The 15,076-nt window shown below is 40.3% G+C and overlaps 3 protein-coding genes across 6 annotated transcripts in view; all 3 read right to left on the bottom strand.

The window, feature by feature from the left end:
* Positions 1-295: 295 nt before the first annotated feature.
* LOC110039819 (neuronal acetylcholine receptor subunit alpha-10-like) lies at positions 296-8,573 on the bottom strand. 3 transcript variants are annotated; one of them, XM_020744964.2, is made up of 5 exons: positions 8,396-8,573; positions 8,073-8,209; positions 4,154-4,198; positions 2,991-3,100; positions 296-2,251 (listed from the first exon to the last, which is right to left on the bottom strand). In XM_020744964.2, the coding sequence occupies exons 1-5, from the start codon at positions 8,490-8,492 to the stop codon at positions 1,075-1,077; spliced, it is 1,566 nt and encodes a 521-aa protein (XP_020600623.2). In that variant the 5' UTR covers positions 8,493-8,573; the 3' UTR covers positions 296-1,074. The 3 variants fall into 3 exon arrangements, with proteins under 3 accessions (XP_020600623.2, XP_020600622.2, XP_020600624.2); XM_020744963.2 differs by lacking the exon at positions 4,154-4,198 and adding an exon at positions 3,918-3,962 and having other exon boundaries at positions 8,396-8,572; XM_020744965.2 differs by lacking the exon at positions 4,154-4,198.
* Positions 8,574-10,517: 1,944 nt separating this feature from the next.
* On the bottom strand, positions 10,518-13,894 carry LOC110039820 (uncharacterized). Of its 2 annotated transcripts, none has more exons than XM_020744967.2 (2): positions 13,555-13,894; positions 10,518-12,052 (listed from the first exon to the last, which is right to left on the bottom strand). In XM_020744967.2, the coding sequence occupies exons 1-2, from the start codon at positions 13,621-13,623 to the stop codon at positions 11,342-11,344; spliced, it is 780 nt and encodes a 259-aa protein (XP_020600626.2). In that variant the 5' UTR covers positions 13,624-13,894; the 3' UTR covers positions 10,518-11,341. The 2 variants fall into 2 exon arrangements, with proteins under 2 accessions (XP_020600626.2, XP_020600627.2); XM_020744968.2 differs by lacking the exon at positions 13,555-13,894 and adding an exon at positions 12,542-13,536.
* Positions 13,895-15,044: 1,150 nt separating this feature from the next.
* Positions 15,045-15,076, bottom strand: part of LOC110039823 (uncharacterized) — a 4,195-nt gene continuing 4,163 nt past the window's right edge. The window contains exon 2 of the mRNA XM_089297155.1: positions 15,045-15,076. This exon is cut by the window's right edge and continues 2,909 nt beyond it. The gene's annotated coding sequence lies outside the window, so the exon portion shown is untranslated.

Raw genomic sequence — 15,076 nt, forward strand, 5'->3', positions numbered from 1 at the left:
GAGCGAAAGTAGAGAGAGGACCCTGGGAACGAGGTAGAGAGAGGACCTTGGAAACGAATTAGAGAGAAGACCCTGAGAAGGAGGCAGAGAAAGCACCCTGGATAGGAAGTAGAGAGAGGGCTCTGGGAAGGAGGCAGAGAGAGGACCTTGGAACGAAGTAGAGAGAGGACCCTGGGAACGAGATTGACTCGTAAAGTGGAACATTCATGATGTCATAGAAAACTCTGTTTAGGACCTCTTGCACAAGCAAGCCGTAGAGAGACAAAAAATCTAGGCTAACAAACAAACAGAGGAATAAGAGATATCAGTTGTTTATTGCCGACAAGAAGCTCTTGTCAAAACGCTCGCAATCCCCTTGCTCTACACTCAACAACTCTTAATGTACAAAGGGAAAGTATAAATTTATCAAAATCAAAAACGTTAACGAAAGCTAGAAGCCTTTCCAGTAATGAAGATTTCGATAGTTTAACTGATAAAATTTCCATTCAAATTATTTCTTTAAAAAAAAAAATTGATTAGATCAACGACTTTGTCACGTTTTGTTACATAAAGTATTTTTCAATGTCTACATAATAGGAAAATCGTTTCTAACAAATACTTAATTTTTTTTTACAATGTGGTATGCAGAAAATTGAAAAAGAATATCAACTTAAACATTGACAAAACTGACGGTTTTGAACTTCTCAAATTCTGTGTTTTTCTTTCCACGTTGTGCTTATTTTGCACTGGGTCTTTCGGAAACTTCGTTGAAGGTATGAACATCCCTTCCTTATCGAGTTTAAATCGCTCTTGATTGAGTTACAAGACAAAACAAATGTTTTGTTGAAGGCTTCGTTAGGGTTAAGACAAGAAAGCCCCTTATTGCGTGACTACTTTTGAAAAGTTCAAGTCACACACGATTTCATGTAATTCAAGTCACGCCTGAATAAACTCCATCTCATGAGCTAGGTACTTGTCTGCTGCGTGACTACTTACACTCAATTCGAGTTCACACAACCTTCACTAATTGTCGGTGATTCTATCTTACGTGGCTATAGCCTGGCAGTTATGTCACGTGAGTCACGCAACAGAATGTTATCTCTTTCTGATGAAAGGTAAAAGTAGGATGATGAGGGTCGACACGAAAAATACCACAACAAACAAAACCATGAAAGCTCGATCTACAATGGCTGCCGCAATCCTGCATTCAGCTGCCTGCTTTTCAGAATCCTTTTGATCCTTCACAGCAGAAGAGATTGTCTGAAGTTCAGAAGTCATTGAAGCTCTCTTGGACCTTTGCCTTAATTCTTGGCCTGGCAACTCTATTGTTGGTTCCAACAACTCGTCACTAAGACCCGGCGTAGTCCTGACATCGACTGAAAGTAACTTAGCCTCGTTTTTCTCCGAGTTAGACACACCATTTGAAAGTTTTGCTGGATTTTCAGTAACGCTGTACATGGAAATGTCACTGTTCTGTGCGGACCTTTGTTTGACCTTTTTAAGAAAGCTGAAAGGATTGCATGATTTGTTTTTAGGACGCTCAGTCCCCCCGGCGAGTTTAGTGTCAACGTACAGTAGAGGCGCAAGGCGATCAAAAAGGAATCGTCGTAGCCCAGGTGATAACCCCCTTCCATACAAATATCTGTAGTAAACCTTTAAACTAATCCCAGTGGCCACAAGCGCTAAGGCTACTTCTATGATGGAGCTGGTGTAGTACATACCAATCACTGGGACCGCTTCTGAAGTGGGAGGGATGCTCTCGGCGACTAGCAGCAGGAACACGGTCATGCTCAACAACACGGTAATCACAAACGCTATTCTCTCACCACACTCAACAGGGATGTAGAAGGAAAAGAAGGCAAGTAGAGCTATAATAAAGTTCGGAATGATCAGATTGTAGGTGTAAAATAACGAGCGTCTTTTGAGGTTCACAATGAATGTAATATCGGGGTACTTCTCGTCTGGACAACACGCGTACACGATGACATTTTTCTCGATTTTGATCGTGGTAACGTTCCACTCGCCATTATCAACTTTCTCCTTTGCTAAAGGTGCCACTTCTCGTTTGCGGATCAAATTGAGTTGCCCCATGTGAAATTGCCATGAACCGAACTTGAGTTCACACTTCTGTGAGTCAAACGGGAAATCCCGCACATTAAACGGGCAGGACGTCTTGAAGATGAACGGCGCTGCCCAGTAACAATAGCCGTCATGTCGGACGCGAATACGTGTCTTTACGTTGTCCATTCTGCCATCAAATTCTTCAAAAACGCTGTGAATGTAAAGAAAGAAGGAGACTAAGAATGTGGCTGTTACCTGTTCATTCTGCTGTGCATGGTGGTTTTAACTTTTAAGTTTGTGAATGAAACCTTAGTTAACCTCATTCTAACCAGAGAATGTATTTCCCAGTTGCGGAACTGCGGTTGATGATGATGATGATGATTATGACATCGTGAAAATTGTTGGACGTAATTTTCATGTGGTGCTGTTTATTATACTGTACAAGGTGGTTCTAGCTTTAAGTCTGTGGATGAAACCCTAGTGTGTGACCATTCAAATGAAAGCTGTTGAGCAGTACTTTCATGTGGTACTGTTTATAATGCTGTACAAGGTGGTTCTAACTTTTAAGTCTGTGGATAAAACCCTAGTGTGTGACCATTCAAATGAAATCTATTGAGCAGTACTTTCATGTGGTACTGTTTATTATGCTGCACGAGGTGCACCCCAACAGCGGGACCTGATTCGAATGAAAGCGATTGAGCGATAATATTGTGTGGTACTAAAATTGTTGATGTTTGTTACAATTTTGTGTTAGAGCTGAAAGTGTTGAGCTAGCAAGTCAGAAACCCAAAATTATCGAATGGAACCCTTAATGACTGGACAGGTAAATCTCACTATCGATAACTGAATGGGCTTACACACGTCTCGACATTCTAGTCTGTCCCAGATCTCTTCCCAGTGAGTTCGATCGACCAACTCATAGCAGCGACTGGTGGAGAGTCATCACTTACTTGTTATACAAGACCATGTCAGGTTGCCATATTTGGGAAGCATCTAAGGATATATGTTCCACTCCTCCATAGTCCACAGGTTTCCAGTTAATGAGGTGATTGTTCCATTCCTGAGGAGACGAACAATTTTGTTGTAAATCATCTCCCATTATACTTTTTGTGATTGAACTATTGTCTGGAAACCTCGCCGTTTTTGGGAAAGGTTGCTTTCGATCCATTACTTATCACACAAAGAATATTGAATATAAAATTCAGAGGAAGACAGCAGCCTTAAAATCCTTTATTGAATCTTCTTTTAAGTTAGAAAGCGTGGTGACTTTCATGATCAATTGGTGTAAAAGGTGGAAAGTATTCTGAACGAGTAAGAATTTGGTTGAAAGATCCAACATCTATACCGTGTATTTATGAAAAACAGAAAACATGCTAAGAATTAAAGAGTATTACTGAAAATTTATGGTTTAGCACTTGAGACAGCTAGCTTCGACATAAAAATTGCTGAAATTCCCATAAATTAACTCTTTACTTTACGTTTCATTTGCCCCATGCCGCAACATGCAAAAAGAATTCTGGCTTAGGCAAAACCCGTAAAACGTAAAGCTACAATCGTGGATAAAAGTCCTTAAGACACTGATGTAATGCCACGAACTATGTGTGTTTTAAACCTGAAGTTTTAAAAAAGCGCTGCTACTCTTTTCAAAACGCGTTGCTGTTCCCCATTCCCACTCAATCAGGAGAATTTTCAACATTGCATGTGGGGTGTGGGGGGAGGTGTGGCAGGTGAAGTTGTATTGGCGTCTGGCGTGTGTGCAAAAACGCCAAAACCAGGACTTGTGTCCATTATTGTAGATCTTAATCTGCTTCATTGAAACACTAAGCCCTCCCATCCCACTACACAAGTCTTAAACTGTTCGGTAATATTAATCTTACCTGCCTTACCCACATGTCTGTTGTAAGAATTTGATGTTTTTCGTCCTGGAAAAGTAATAACTTAGGTTTAAAAACATGCTGAAATTTCACTCGTTCCCAGACCTCTCTCCATTCTCTCCAGGAATGTTGTTGGCTCTGCGCTGATCACCAGTTCGGAAGACTCACGGCAAATTGTACAGACCGATAAAGGATGGAGAGAGGACCTGGGAACGAGCTGAGTCGGTTCCAGGACTTACCTGCCTGACCCAAACACTACTAGTGAGAATTTGGAATTTTTCGTCCTGGAATGAAAATTAGAACAATGTTGTAGTTAGGGTTAATTCCAGGTTTGTTAGTAATGAGTTGATACATATGATGATAACTGGAATAAAAAACATTTTGAAACCTTCAAAAATTAATGTTAGTTTTTGATTACTAAGCCAGAGCCAAATATGATGAAATTATAATTCTTACTTTACCCAGTTAATGGTTAGTATTAGAACATTAGAAAATTTAAGTTAAACCACGCAATTGATTCTTCTTAGTCCATACAAGTTTCTCCATTCTTACATCATTTACATTTCGCTGACTCTGAGAGAATAGTTATTGAAAACCTTCCTTTGGGAGCAGTAAGAAGAGTGTGTCAAGATCAATTTATGAACTGCAAGCAGTTGTTATGTATCATGGTAAAACGAGATATATGCTACAGATTAAACGAAACAGGAAATCTTAAAGGAGTTTACAGCAGTAAAAGGTATATGTGACACCCTGACTTCACAACCAAAAATTGGGTTATTTTTCACAAAGGTTTAGTCTCAAGAGAACAATATCCAACGTTGTTGAATACGGAAGCTGAATCGAGCACAGGCCCAGGAGAAGACGAGGAGGAAGACGAAAAGGACAACCACATTACAAATCAGAATTGTAACTTTAGTCGAAGCGACGTCCTATCTATCTCTAAGTCGCCTATCTAACTCTAAGTCGCCATCACTGAGATAACATAGCAATACGAAGCTTAAAAAATTCCATAGAATTTCTGGTTTCTTAGCGGCTGTCTTAGCCACGTACGGACGATCAACTTGTTGTCTTTCCTTGTTGTTACGGGACAGGGAAGCGGGGATGGCGCAGGGGCGAGAGAGCTCGCCTCCCACCAATGTGGCACTGCGGGTTCGATTCCGGCCCGGTGACATATGTAGGTTGAGTGTGTTGTTTGTTCTCGCCTTGCTCCAAGGGTTTTTCTTCGGGTTCTCCGGTTTTCAACCGCCACAAAAACCAACATCTCCAAATTCCAATTTCCATGAAAACCAGCTAAGGCTGATGTGGCTTCCTCTCTAAATATTGTCATTTATTTATTTTCATTTATTATAATCAATCTGTAGGTTACAGAACTTTAATCTTGGTTACACAGGGCGTAGATAGCGGTTTTTCACCACAAATACTATTCTTATGTGTTTCCAGTTGACTACGGCCGAAAAGCTAAAAGAATATGAAATCAAGTAGGGTTTCTTGTTCGTGCAAATTTTCGTGAAGCGTGAAATATCCTTCAAGCTGAGTTCCTTGCCACCAGATTAATTTTATTAATAACACTAAACCACAGGCTGAAGAGATTTAAATTCGTTCTACAGTTCAACCCCAATTAAACGACCACCCTTGGGGAAATGGTAAAAACAATAGAAAAGCCCTCATCGGGACTTTGATTACTGGTTGCCTAATAGGGAGAACAGGGGTGGCCGTTTAATAAATGGCCGCTTAAAATAATAGGGGTTGTTTCGTTACGTAACTCACAGTTCATGTTGGGTTGAAATACGTTGTCGGACGAATTTTAGTGTGGTTTCCTCTTTTCTTCTTCTTTTTCTTTCAAGTACTAACTAAACAATGATTCAAAAAGTCTCACGCAACATCTGTTCGAAAACAAACATTTCCAGACAATTTAAATACCGAAAGTCCGAAACAGACTGCAAATTATTTCCAAATATGCTCCTAGATCTTTATTGTTTGTGTTTCGTTTTGTCAGGCGTAACGAAATCTTTCTTCATATCAATAAACATGTACAGTGGAACGTCGATATATAAACGAAGGGTCGAGGGACTGACTAGCGAATATGTTCGCTATAACAAGGTTTCGTCGTATCGAGGTTCTTTTCCATATATTTTACTATAACTAGCGCCAGGAAAATGGTTCGTTACACCGAGGACTTCGTTATATAGAGGTCTATATTAAATCGAGGTTCCACTGTAAAACGTCTATGGAGGGTCAAATATTCAATTCCAGACGACTTCCGATCTAATAAACGCGGATATTTTCGGTGTTCTGTTTTGGCTAAAATGTGAGCATTGGTGGAGTGTTTGCATGGTTAACAAAATCCATCTTTTGTTAGCTTACATTCTTACAAACAAAAGCTCTTTAGGTCGTTGTTTAAATTCAACGATCTTTACAAAGAACTGACAGTTCATTTCGCCTCGCCTCATTGACTCTTGTAAGCATTGTGTCTAGGCAGAAAGGAATTGATTGTATGCATGTAAAACAGGCCACGTAATTAAAACATCCGTTGCGTGATAATCATTAGCCTCGCAATTAAGATCAGCCATCTTGATGTATCGCCAGATGGTTCTTATCATTTCATGAGCTGAGTTTCGTTATGAGTCTGTTGTGGCGAAGATTTCCATGTATTTAAAGTGTCCTTTTGATATAAAACGGGGACATTAGTGTAAACTTCGGTTTTATTGTATTGTAGCCATGCACGCGAAGCACACACGAATCTTTTGTTCTGATATTTGTCGTAGAATTTCAGTTGAAAACTCAATTAAATTGAAAAAACATTGACAATTTCCTTATTTGAAATCACATGGAAGTATTGGAGAATTTGGTACCTCATACGTGACTACTTACGAGAGGAACCCATGTGATTGCTTAAACAATCTTGCGATTTAATAATTGTACGCTAGTTCGACACGAAAAAAATTAATGGTCAGGAAAAGTATCAACTGAGGTTAAGCTCTACAAATATATAACGTTGATGAAAACCTCTCTTTATCTGGGTGAATTTAAATCATCTGGCCGCCTGGATTACCTAAAGAAGACCAGATATTGCAGAGTCACTGCGATTGAAATGCTGTAAATATTTCATGACCCGAAAAACGAATGATCAATGATGTGTCAGCATTCTCTTTGATGTTTCGCCATGGTTCGTTTCTAAGTGGGAAAATATTTGAGAACCTTTCCGCGTTTCCTATAATAAACTAAGAAGCACTCCGAACTTTAAGAAATACAGGCATAGTGTGTGTGTACACAAACCAGCAGGTGCTTCAAACCAGTTGATTGTTTTTAAATGACATATTCTCCAACCAAATGGGTAATTTCAATAAATAGTTTTAATTCGCACTCCGAAATGTGTCACTTGCTAATTGCAAGAGTAATGTTTAGCTCAGTATTATGACAAAGATCGCACGTTCTTACAGAATTAGTTTCAAAAATGGCAGTTTTGTGTCGATATAAATAAAGAAAAACAAAATACTTAACTTATTAAACCAGCTATGTCAACCGTTGGAAACGTTGTACAATTTAGCCTCAGAGGCATAATAGGAATCTAAACAATTGCCGCGCGCACACAAGACATGTTCTGACAACTTCAATGCGGACCTTGCCCATTCTACTGATCGAAATGTCACCGGGCCCTCATCGCTTGTTAAATGTTATGAAAATTACTGCTAAGTAGTTTTCCACCGTTTTGTTATTCTGAAAAATGTAGACAATATGTTAATTGTCGGTCGCCGCTGGCAAGGCTGGTACCTTAAAACATGTAACAAAATACCTGCATGGGAATCTCACATGTTTCTGTTAAATATCAATGAAACTAGAGACATATTCCGTTGCAAAGAATGCACAACTACTACACGGAACTCCTGAAAATTCACGGAAAGCGCAAAAGCGCAGCCTATTAATTGAATATCAATAGTTGTTTAGTTTTGTTCGCTTCAATTGGCCGCACATATCTGTCCGTGAAGTACTTCGCTTCTTCAAGAATGGAGACAACTCGCTAAAATCTTTTGAAAACAGGAAGTTGTTTCCGACGTCAAGCTTATTCAGTTTCAGGCAAAGCTGATTTCTAACGGAACAGAGCACAGTCTCACGGAAATATATAATACCTAGGCCAAGAGAAAATAAAATATTGCTAACCATGTCTATCACGCCGTGAAAAGTAATATCCAACGTGACGTTCACGGCATCTGATGGCGTCTTCACTGGACGAACATTAGGGTTGGTACTATCCAGGACATGTTGAACCAAATCTTTCTCGCTCAAACCTGACGCACCTAGAACAAAAACAAAAGGGTCAGTCAGTTTGAAGTTAAACACAGTCGGTCGTAGTAATAAGTTATTCACAAGACAAAATTTCAAAGACTTCATCACTAGTAAACGAGTTGTGGCAAACTAATTTTATACACGTCGCGGGTTTGGAATGTTTCTCTATGGTTTCTCTGTTACACGTCTGACCTTACCTTGAATGAAGAATCTCCTGTCGCGAAAGGAAACATCAATGGTCAAAACAAATCCCACAGTAAATAAAACTAAGGCTGAGAAGTTGTATGTTGCCATCGCTATCTGAACCACACTGTTAACCAACTAACGAATGAAATACAATATCAGCCACTCGCTCGCACGGTGAACGGTGAGAGAGCTGTGACGTCACGAGTTGGCGTGCAAAACAATGTATATAAATAGTATTGACGTATATATAATTTATGACACAATGGACAATTGTCTCTCTCGAGGTAAACAATAACCTTGACAGCCACAAAAGCTCGTTTCCGATATTTCTCAAGCGGCTGAATTACTAAAATTGTTTTGCGCATACTGCGTTTTCGTGTGTATATTTACGTGATGCACAGAGTTGGAGTTTTTCGATTTCATTTTCGGCCGCAGTTTTATGTTTGCTTTACCTTAATCTTTCAGTTTTTAAAACGACTTCCGCTCAAGCACGGCTTCAAACCCAATTAAAGCTGGTCTGAAACAGATACGAAGAGAACAATGTTGTTCTATATACTATGTGGTTTTCGTATTAAATAACCAGTCTTCGGAATTTCATAGGCTTAACCCCCGCATAAGGGGAACACAATTCGAGCTTTTTTCAGCGTAGCGTCTTGTGCATTAGGGAACTTAAGCAGGCACGTTTTTGAGACGCGGACGGTAACCGGAAGTGAGCTTTTTTCACTTTAAACTTGTCCTCACACAACCATATTCACATTGCTAAGTATCTTTTCTTCATTAGAGATGAGTAGTATAAAAATCTGGGGGACAATACGGTCCAAGCATGCGAAATCTTCTCTTCCGGTTGCCGTCCGCGTCTCAAAAACGCGCGTGCTTAAGCTCCCTAATGTGTGTGCCTGAGAAACGGCTGTTTCGCTTTCCACCAAGCTTTAACGCTAACCATCATTCGTTGTTTTAGATGGCAATGAATTAGACAGCAAGCGACCATTTCGTTAGCTGCTATCAAATGTATTCGCAAGTTTGCTTAGTAACTCATCCGTGCACTACCGCATGCCATTTAACAGTGCTTTAATTATTTATACATAAATAATTATTTCATCTATTAAGAGATGGCTTGCAATGTGCTTGGCTTTGTGTTTGTGTTTCGCCTGTCAGAATAAACAACTTGTTCAGCTAGTTCCGTTTAGAAGAGTCTGCGTAGCTTGGCGGTTTTTAAGCAATTTGAGAGCGCTAAGAACGCCGCGAAGGCGCGATAAAGAGCAGCGAAGCCTCGAGGAGCCTCAAATCGCTAAAAAAGAATTGCTTAAAAAGTTACTTAAATCGCCAAGCTACGCATTTATTTTATCACGAATATATCTAGATTTTACGGTCAAGGGCTCGATCGCCAGATACAAGTTGATGTTCGGGAAAAGAACCCGCCTCGTCCCTCTTTTCGGGGCCTGAGGAACGAAGACCGGACTCGCGAGAGTGGCGGAAATCGAACTTGGTTCGTCAGGAGTGTTTTTTTTTGTGTGCACAATAACAAAACCTATTTAGCATTGCTGCTAACTGGGGACACAACATATAGAAATTAGCTGATTAATCTATGATGTTGTATTTCTTTTTATGAGCTTATTTTATTTTACTAATTTTTGTACCTATCAGTTAAATTGTTATGCAGTTCTGTAACTGGAAAAGCCCTTGTAGGCAGTTGTAACAAAGTTTGTATCAGTATAAAGTATGTGATGAAGCTGAAGCAATAACTATGATACAAACAGAAACAGTCGTGCCGTAAAGGCGAAATTGAATCATTTACTAAAGAGGTAGGAGCTGTTCGCGAGTCACTTGCAGCTCCCCTAGCCTCTTCCAGGCGTTCAGTTAGTCGGGGCGGAGCACGAAAAACGGATAGCGTAAAAATAGGGGAGAAGCGCGGTGCGGCGCTTCTCCCCTATTTTTTCGCTCGCCGGTTTCCGCGCTGCGCCCCGACTAACTGAACACCTGAAAGAGGCTATAGTTCCTCGTAATGTTATAGCATGAACGACGCTTAGCAACGGACGTACGCTATAATTAGATGGGCGGGTTTTGCACATGCGCGGTCAACAGTGAGTGGGCCTGAGTTATATTAGCGCCCGAGAGAAACTTCGCCTCTTCACCAGCCGGGCAATAAATAAATTTATTTACTTATTATTTACACATCCACATGTATCATATACGTAAATTTTCCGCTCTATCCGTGACTAATTCAGTTGCCTGTCACAGTTACTTGCTTTGTGAAACCAATTATAAGTATTTCTTTTACGGAATGAGGAACTGGCGGAAAAGCAAATAATTTGATATATTCGCTTCCTTCAGGTCTAATGCTAAGTCTAATTATAGAAGAGAACTCTGCCAAAGAAACACCCACGTCTTTATATTGTGCGTCAACTCTGCGCATTGCGTTGGCGAAACTGAAAAAATATTTAAGCGTCTGTTTCAACTCCACCAGAACTCTAGATGACTAAAACAGGCCATGTCTACAGAATTCTTTAATCACAATTCGCCACATAGACCGGAAGCTGCCGCTATTTTTCTGGAAAGTCAAAGTAGAATGAAAACGTAATTTGTTTGGCGTAAAACGGCAAAGTCGTCAAATAGCGTGGGCACCAAACCCACGCGTGCGCGCTTCTCGCGCGCCTTCAAGGGCAGTTCCGCTGTTCACCGATCCCTAGGTAATTATTTCCGCTTTTGCTGGACGCAGATTTTAGAGCTGCGCAGAAGTAGAACGGGGTTACGGACGCAGACAAATGGCGTAACTCTCGGCCCAGGATTTCGCGCGGCCATTTCTTTCTCGCGATTTTCTTTTGCACGACGGTCTAAGCGAAAGAGGGACTACTGGTAGTCTATCTGATCACACACACTGATAGTTCCTAATGAAGTTTTACTTAATCACGGCAAACGGTAGGGCCACGAAAACAGTTATTCAGTTTTTCAACTGATGATCAATGTTCTTCTAAGTATCTTCCGAACCACCACTGCGTTGTGGAAAACGCATTTCGGGAACAAGTGAATTCGGGGTTTATTCCATCTCCATAGTAACCGAAGTAGTCAACTCTTGGCAGTCTTGGATATGCTGGGGGAAGAAATTCACAGCCAGTATCAGAGCTGTCGATATTAAGCAGGTAGCTACCAGAATACTGCCAAAATCCAACTGTAGTGCCATTTCCACCAACATTTCCGAGAATATTGATATGCTCTACAGGTTGGCAAGTCGACGATCCGCCACCTTCATATAACATGATGTCGAAGTCGCTGAATTTTCCCCTGAGGTAATCTTTGTAAGTAATTGTTCCGGGGTGACCATAGGCGTTGCAGGTCGCGCGCCAGTGGGTTGAGTGCTTACGAATGCTGTTTATTCGAGCCAAAGTCTGACGGTAGATCTCAGGGTTTGGAGTTTCCTCGTTGATGGGAGCATCTTCATAAAATGCCCTGTTTTTAAAATGCGGCAACTCCTTGTATTTTGCAGTCATCCAGGACATAACCAGAGTCCAAGCTGAGCCCGGCTCGTTTGAGAGGTCACAAAACGCCACGTAAATCTGGTCGTCGTAGTCGTAAAGCGGGTAGTAGTCGTTTCGGCGGATGCCATGGTGAAGGTAGTCCAAACAAGATCGGGGCATATATCCTTGCATTATCAAGTCGGTGCTATGAACAGACTGAAATTAACAAATGACACTACTATGGGTTAGTTATACTATTGAGACGAGAAGGTACCGAGACTCTATCTTTTATTTCTTGGTCTACCTTCCTTCAAGCACATATCTAATCTTCTAATACTTGATTAGCAGATGGAAAATTGCATCTTTATAGTGGTCGATTCGCTTAGCTTCAGTGAAGCTAGTTCTCAGGCATACCACTAAACTGAAAGAAAGCAATATTCGGCAAATAAACACAATAGGCTTAAAAAATCCCAACTGGCGGGAGGCAATTCAATTCAATTCAATTCAATTTTAATTTAAACTCGCATACTGAACAATAATTTTACAGAGGTGTCAGAGAAAAATATCAGAAAATAGCCAACTGGCAGACCAGTTGGCTTGTTATAAGCAGGACAAAGGGTTCAACAGCGACTTCCGGATTTCAAGTCCCGCTACCTAACCATTCAGCCTCGCTGGCTCCACATCAAACATATCCTTTTAGAGTACCCAAACAATTTCACGCGACTTCTAAAAGGGAACTACAAAGTTCTTGAAACCACCATGCCCCAATAGAAGCCAAAGTTTAAAGAACAAGAAAACTAAACTGACAGGATTTTTGTGGGAGATTCAGACCAAGGCCAGTAGACGAACCTAAACATGTCAACTGATAGGGTATTGCTCGGAGCTTGAGTACGCTCGATAAACAACTTGAAGTCATAAGACTCACTGTGGGGGTAGTCACACCCTAGAATCACAAGACAAACGTGTTGGCTACAAAATGATAAATAACTGATGATCACGAACAAAAAGTACTAAATTCTATGCATATTATTGAGCTTTATAACACTACGATGGTGAAATGGTTTTCAAACAGGCTCCAAATGTTGAAATACACTCTTTTTATCCTTATAATAATATTGTTTTTTTTCCGGCCCAGGCTAAATGTTCTTATTTTTCTGCCGATTTAGGCTGAAAATGTTTTTGTGAACATTCTTAGATAGTAATACAAAGGGACTACGCCGGCACAACTTCAGATTGTCTGTCCTATCATGACTTTGACGGCGTTAAAGTAATTTTGGAGCCAGACTGCAGGCAGCTAATCCTGGTATGGCAAACATAACTTCTTGCAGAAATGTTTTCAGCATCCGGACATACAGGTAGTGCTGTTTTTTGGCCAGTTTTGCCGTTTAGAGACGAGAAATTTTTTATACGGTCAAGTTAAAAACATATAATTGTATTGTGTTTACAAATTTTCAACGCTCAAAATTATGTTCTTTTAAAGTCTCAGCCTCGAAAATTTTCCTCATTTCGGTCGCAATATTCTTAAAAATTATATTCTTATAAAAAAGAAAGAGTGTAAGTCCTTGGGCATATATGCATGGAAGGACGGTATGTGCAGTCTCGATTACTTCTGTCGCTAAGAAATTCCGCAGTATCAGGCTAGCAAAGTCTGTCTTCGAAATGTATGTCGGGGACAAGCTTTCAAAGTAACACGTGCTTAAATGCTTATTTGAACTCACCAGATTTATTTCGAAGGTAGAAGAAGCCTTAGCGAAAGTTGTAAGCAGCAGCAAAAGAAGGAATTTCATTTTTGCTTGTTTCAAAAATAAGGGCAACACTACTCTTCCGCTGGATTCGCTTACGAGGAGCGAGCGCGGCTATCTGCGACACTGCTCACCTTTCATCAATACACGTGATGACTTCTTAATTTAGCTCAGTCACACGATTTTCTGGTGAGGAGATGTTTGACTGTTATTAGCTGCTATCTCGTGACTTAAAGCTTATCAATCGCTTTAGGAAAATTGCTCGGACTGAACTGTCGTCTGGAATTTCAAGTTCCTGTTGTGTACGCGCGATCATCACTGCAGTCTTTCAACATTTTCTATTTTTTTTTTTTTTTTTTTTACAGTCACGAGACTTTGAATGTCCTTCTTTTGGTCTTCTCAAGTATTTAATTATTAATTTGTACCTAAATGTTCTTTCGCAACTTCGCAAAAACGAGAAAACGTCGCTATTTCGCAGACGACCTCCAGCCACTGCAAGCTAATGGCTGACAGTACACGAGTAGCTCAGCCATTCAAAATACAGCATTGATTTGCATTAGCATACAAGTGGAATTCTACTAATAGAGGATAGCCGCTTAGGACGAGTGCACTAAAACAAAACAGTCCCAGTGCTAGCATCCACCGGGTTCTCGCAGCTTTCTAGCATTCTCCAATAACACTTTAACTCGTCGCCTGACTCGTCAATGCAACGTGCACGCAATCATGTTATCATCCGTGATAAACAGAAGACAACTGATACTCCTGGGTCAAGCCATTTACTTTAAAAATGATATACTAGCTGTTAGAAAAGAAAGATTTTTATTTCTTGGGGAGAACAAACCAACTCAAACAGTGTCAATCAGCTCTTACCATTGAAGAGAGAACTGTGTCGCCACGAATGAAATAAGAATTCTATTGTTGTGAGATGATCCTAAAAGCGATTGTATAAGGAGATAAACTGAGTGTGTTCCATCGCAGATTAGTATGGAAGGTGGTTTTACATCTGAGATTACCAGCAAGAACCGCAGACGAACAAGTTACACAACCTGTCTTAAGGTAAAAAATTAGACATCTGGGCCTCTTGCTCGCAAGCGAACATCTGGCAACCAATTACAAGTATTTCTTTTACGGAAAAATTGGATTGGGAACTTGCGAATAAGTAAATAATTTGATATATTCACCTACTTCATGTCTAGAGCTTAGTGTGAAGTAAGGTAAGATAACTTAATTTACGGTCGTAAACATGGGGAGTGGTTGCCCAATCTCCCGAGCCAGGGGCTTATGATAAAAACACAACATTACTACTTACAATTACTATATACATTAAGAAAAGAGAAAAATTCGCTCAGATGAATCCAGAATGGTGTAATAATAGAACAGAGCTCTACCAAAGAAACACCCACGTGTACTTTGTGCATCAACTCAACATGCATTTCAGTCACATTGCGTTGACGACAGTGCGAAACTGAACAATATTTTAGCGTTTTATTTCACTCCA

The sequence above is a fragment of the Orbicella faveolata genome, unplaced genomic scaffold (genome assembly GCF_042242905.1).
Source record: "Orbicella faveolata isolate gen_17 unplaced genomic scaffold, um_ofav_v1 contig_27, whole genome shotgun sequence".
Lineage (NCBI taxonomy): Eukaryota > Metazoa > Cnidaria > Anthozoa > Scleractinia > Merulinidae > Orbicella > Orbicella faveolata.

Coding starts and splice junctions, on each gene's coding strand:
- LOC110039820 (XM_020744967.2), bottom strand. CDS start 13,623: ATGAAATTCCTTCTTTTGCTGCTGCTTACAACTTTCGCTAAGGCTTCT. Junction 12,053..13,554: donor CTACCTTCGAAATAAATCTG/GTGAGTTCAAAT, acceptor TGTTAATTTCAG/TCTGTTCATAGCACCGACTT.
- LOC110039819 (XM_020744964.2), bottom strand. CDS start 8,492: ATGGCAACATACAACTTCTCAGCCTTAGTTTTATTTACTGTGGGATTT. Junction 8,210..8,395: donor CAGGAGATTCTTCATTCAAG/GTAAGGTCAGAC, acceptor TTTTTGTTCTAG/GTGCGTCAGGTTTGAGCGAG. Junction 4,199..8,072: donor TTCACGGCGTGATAGACATG/GTTAGCAATATT, acceptor TTTTCATTCCAG/GACGAAAAATTCCAAATTCT.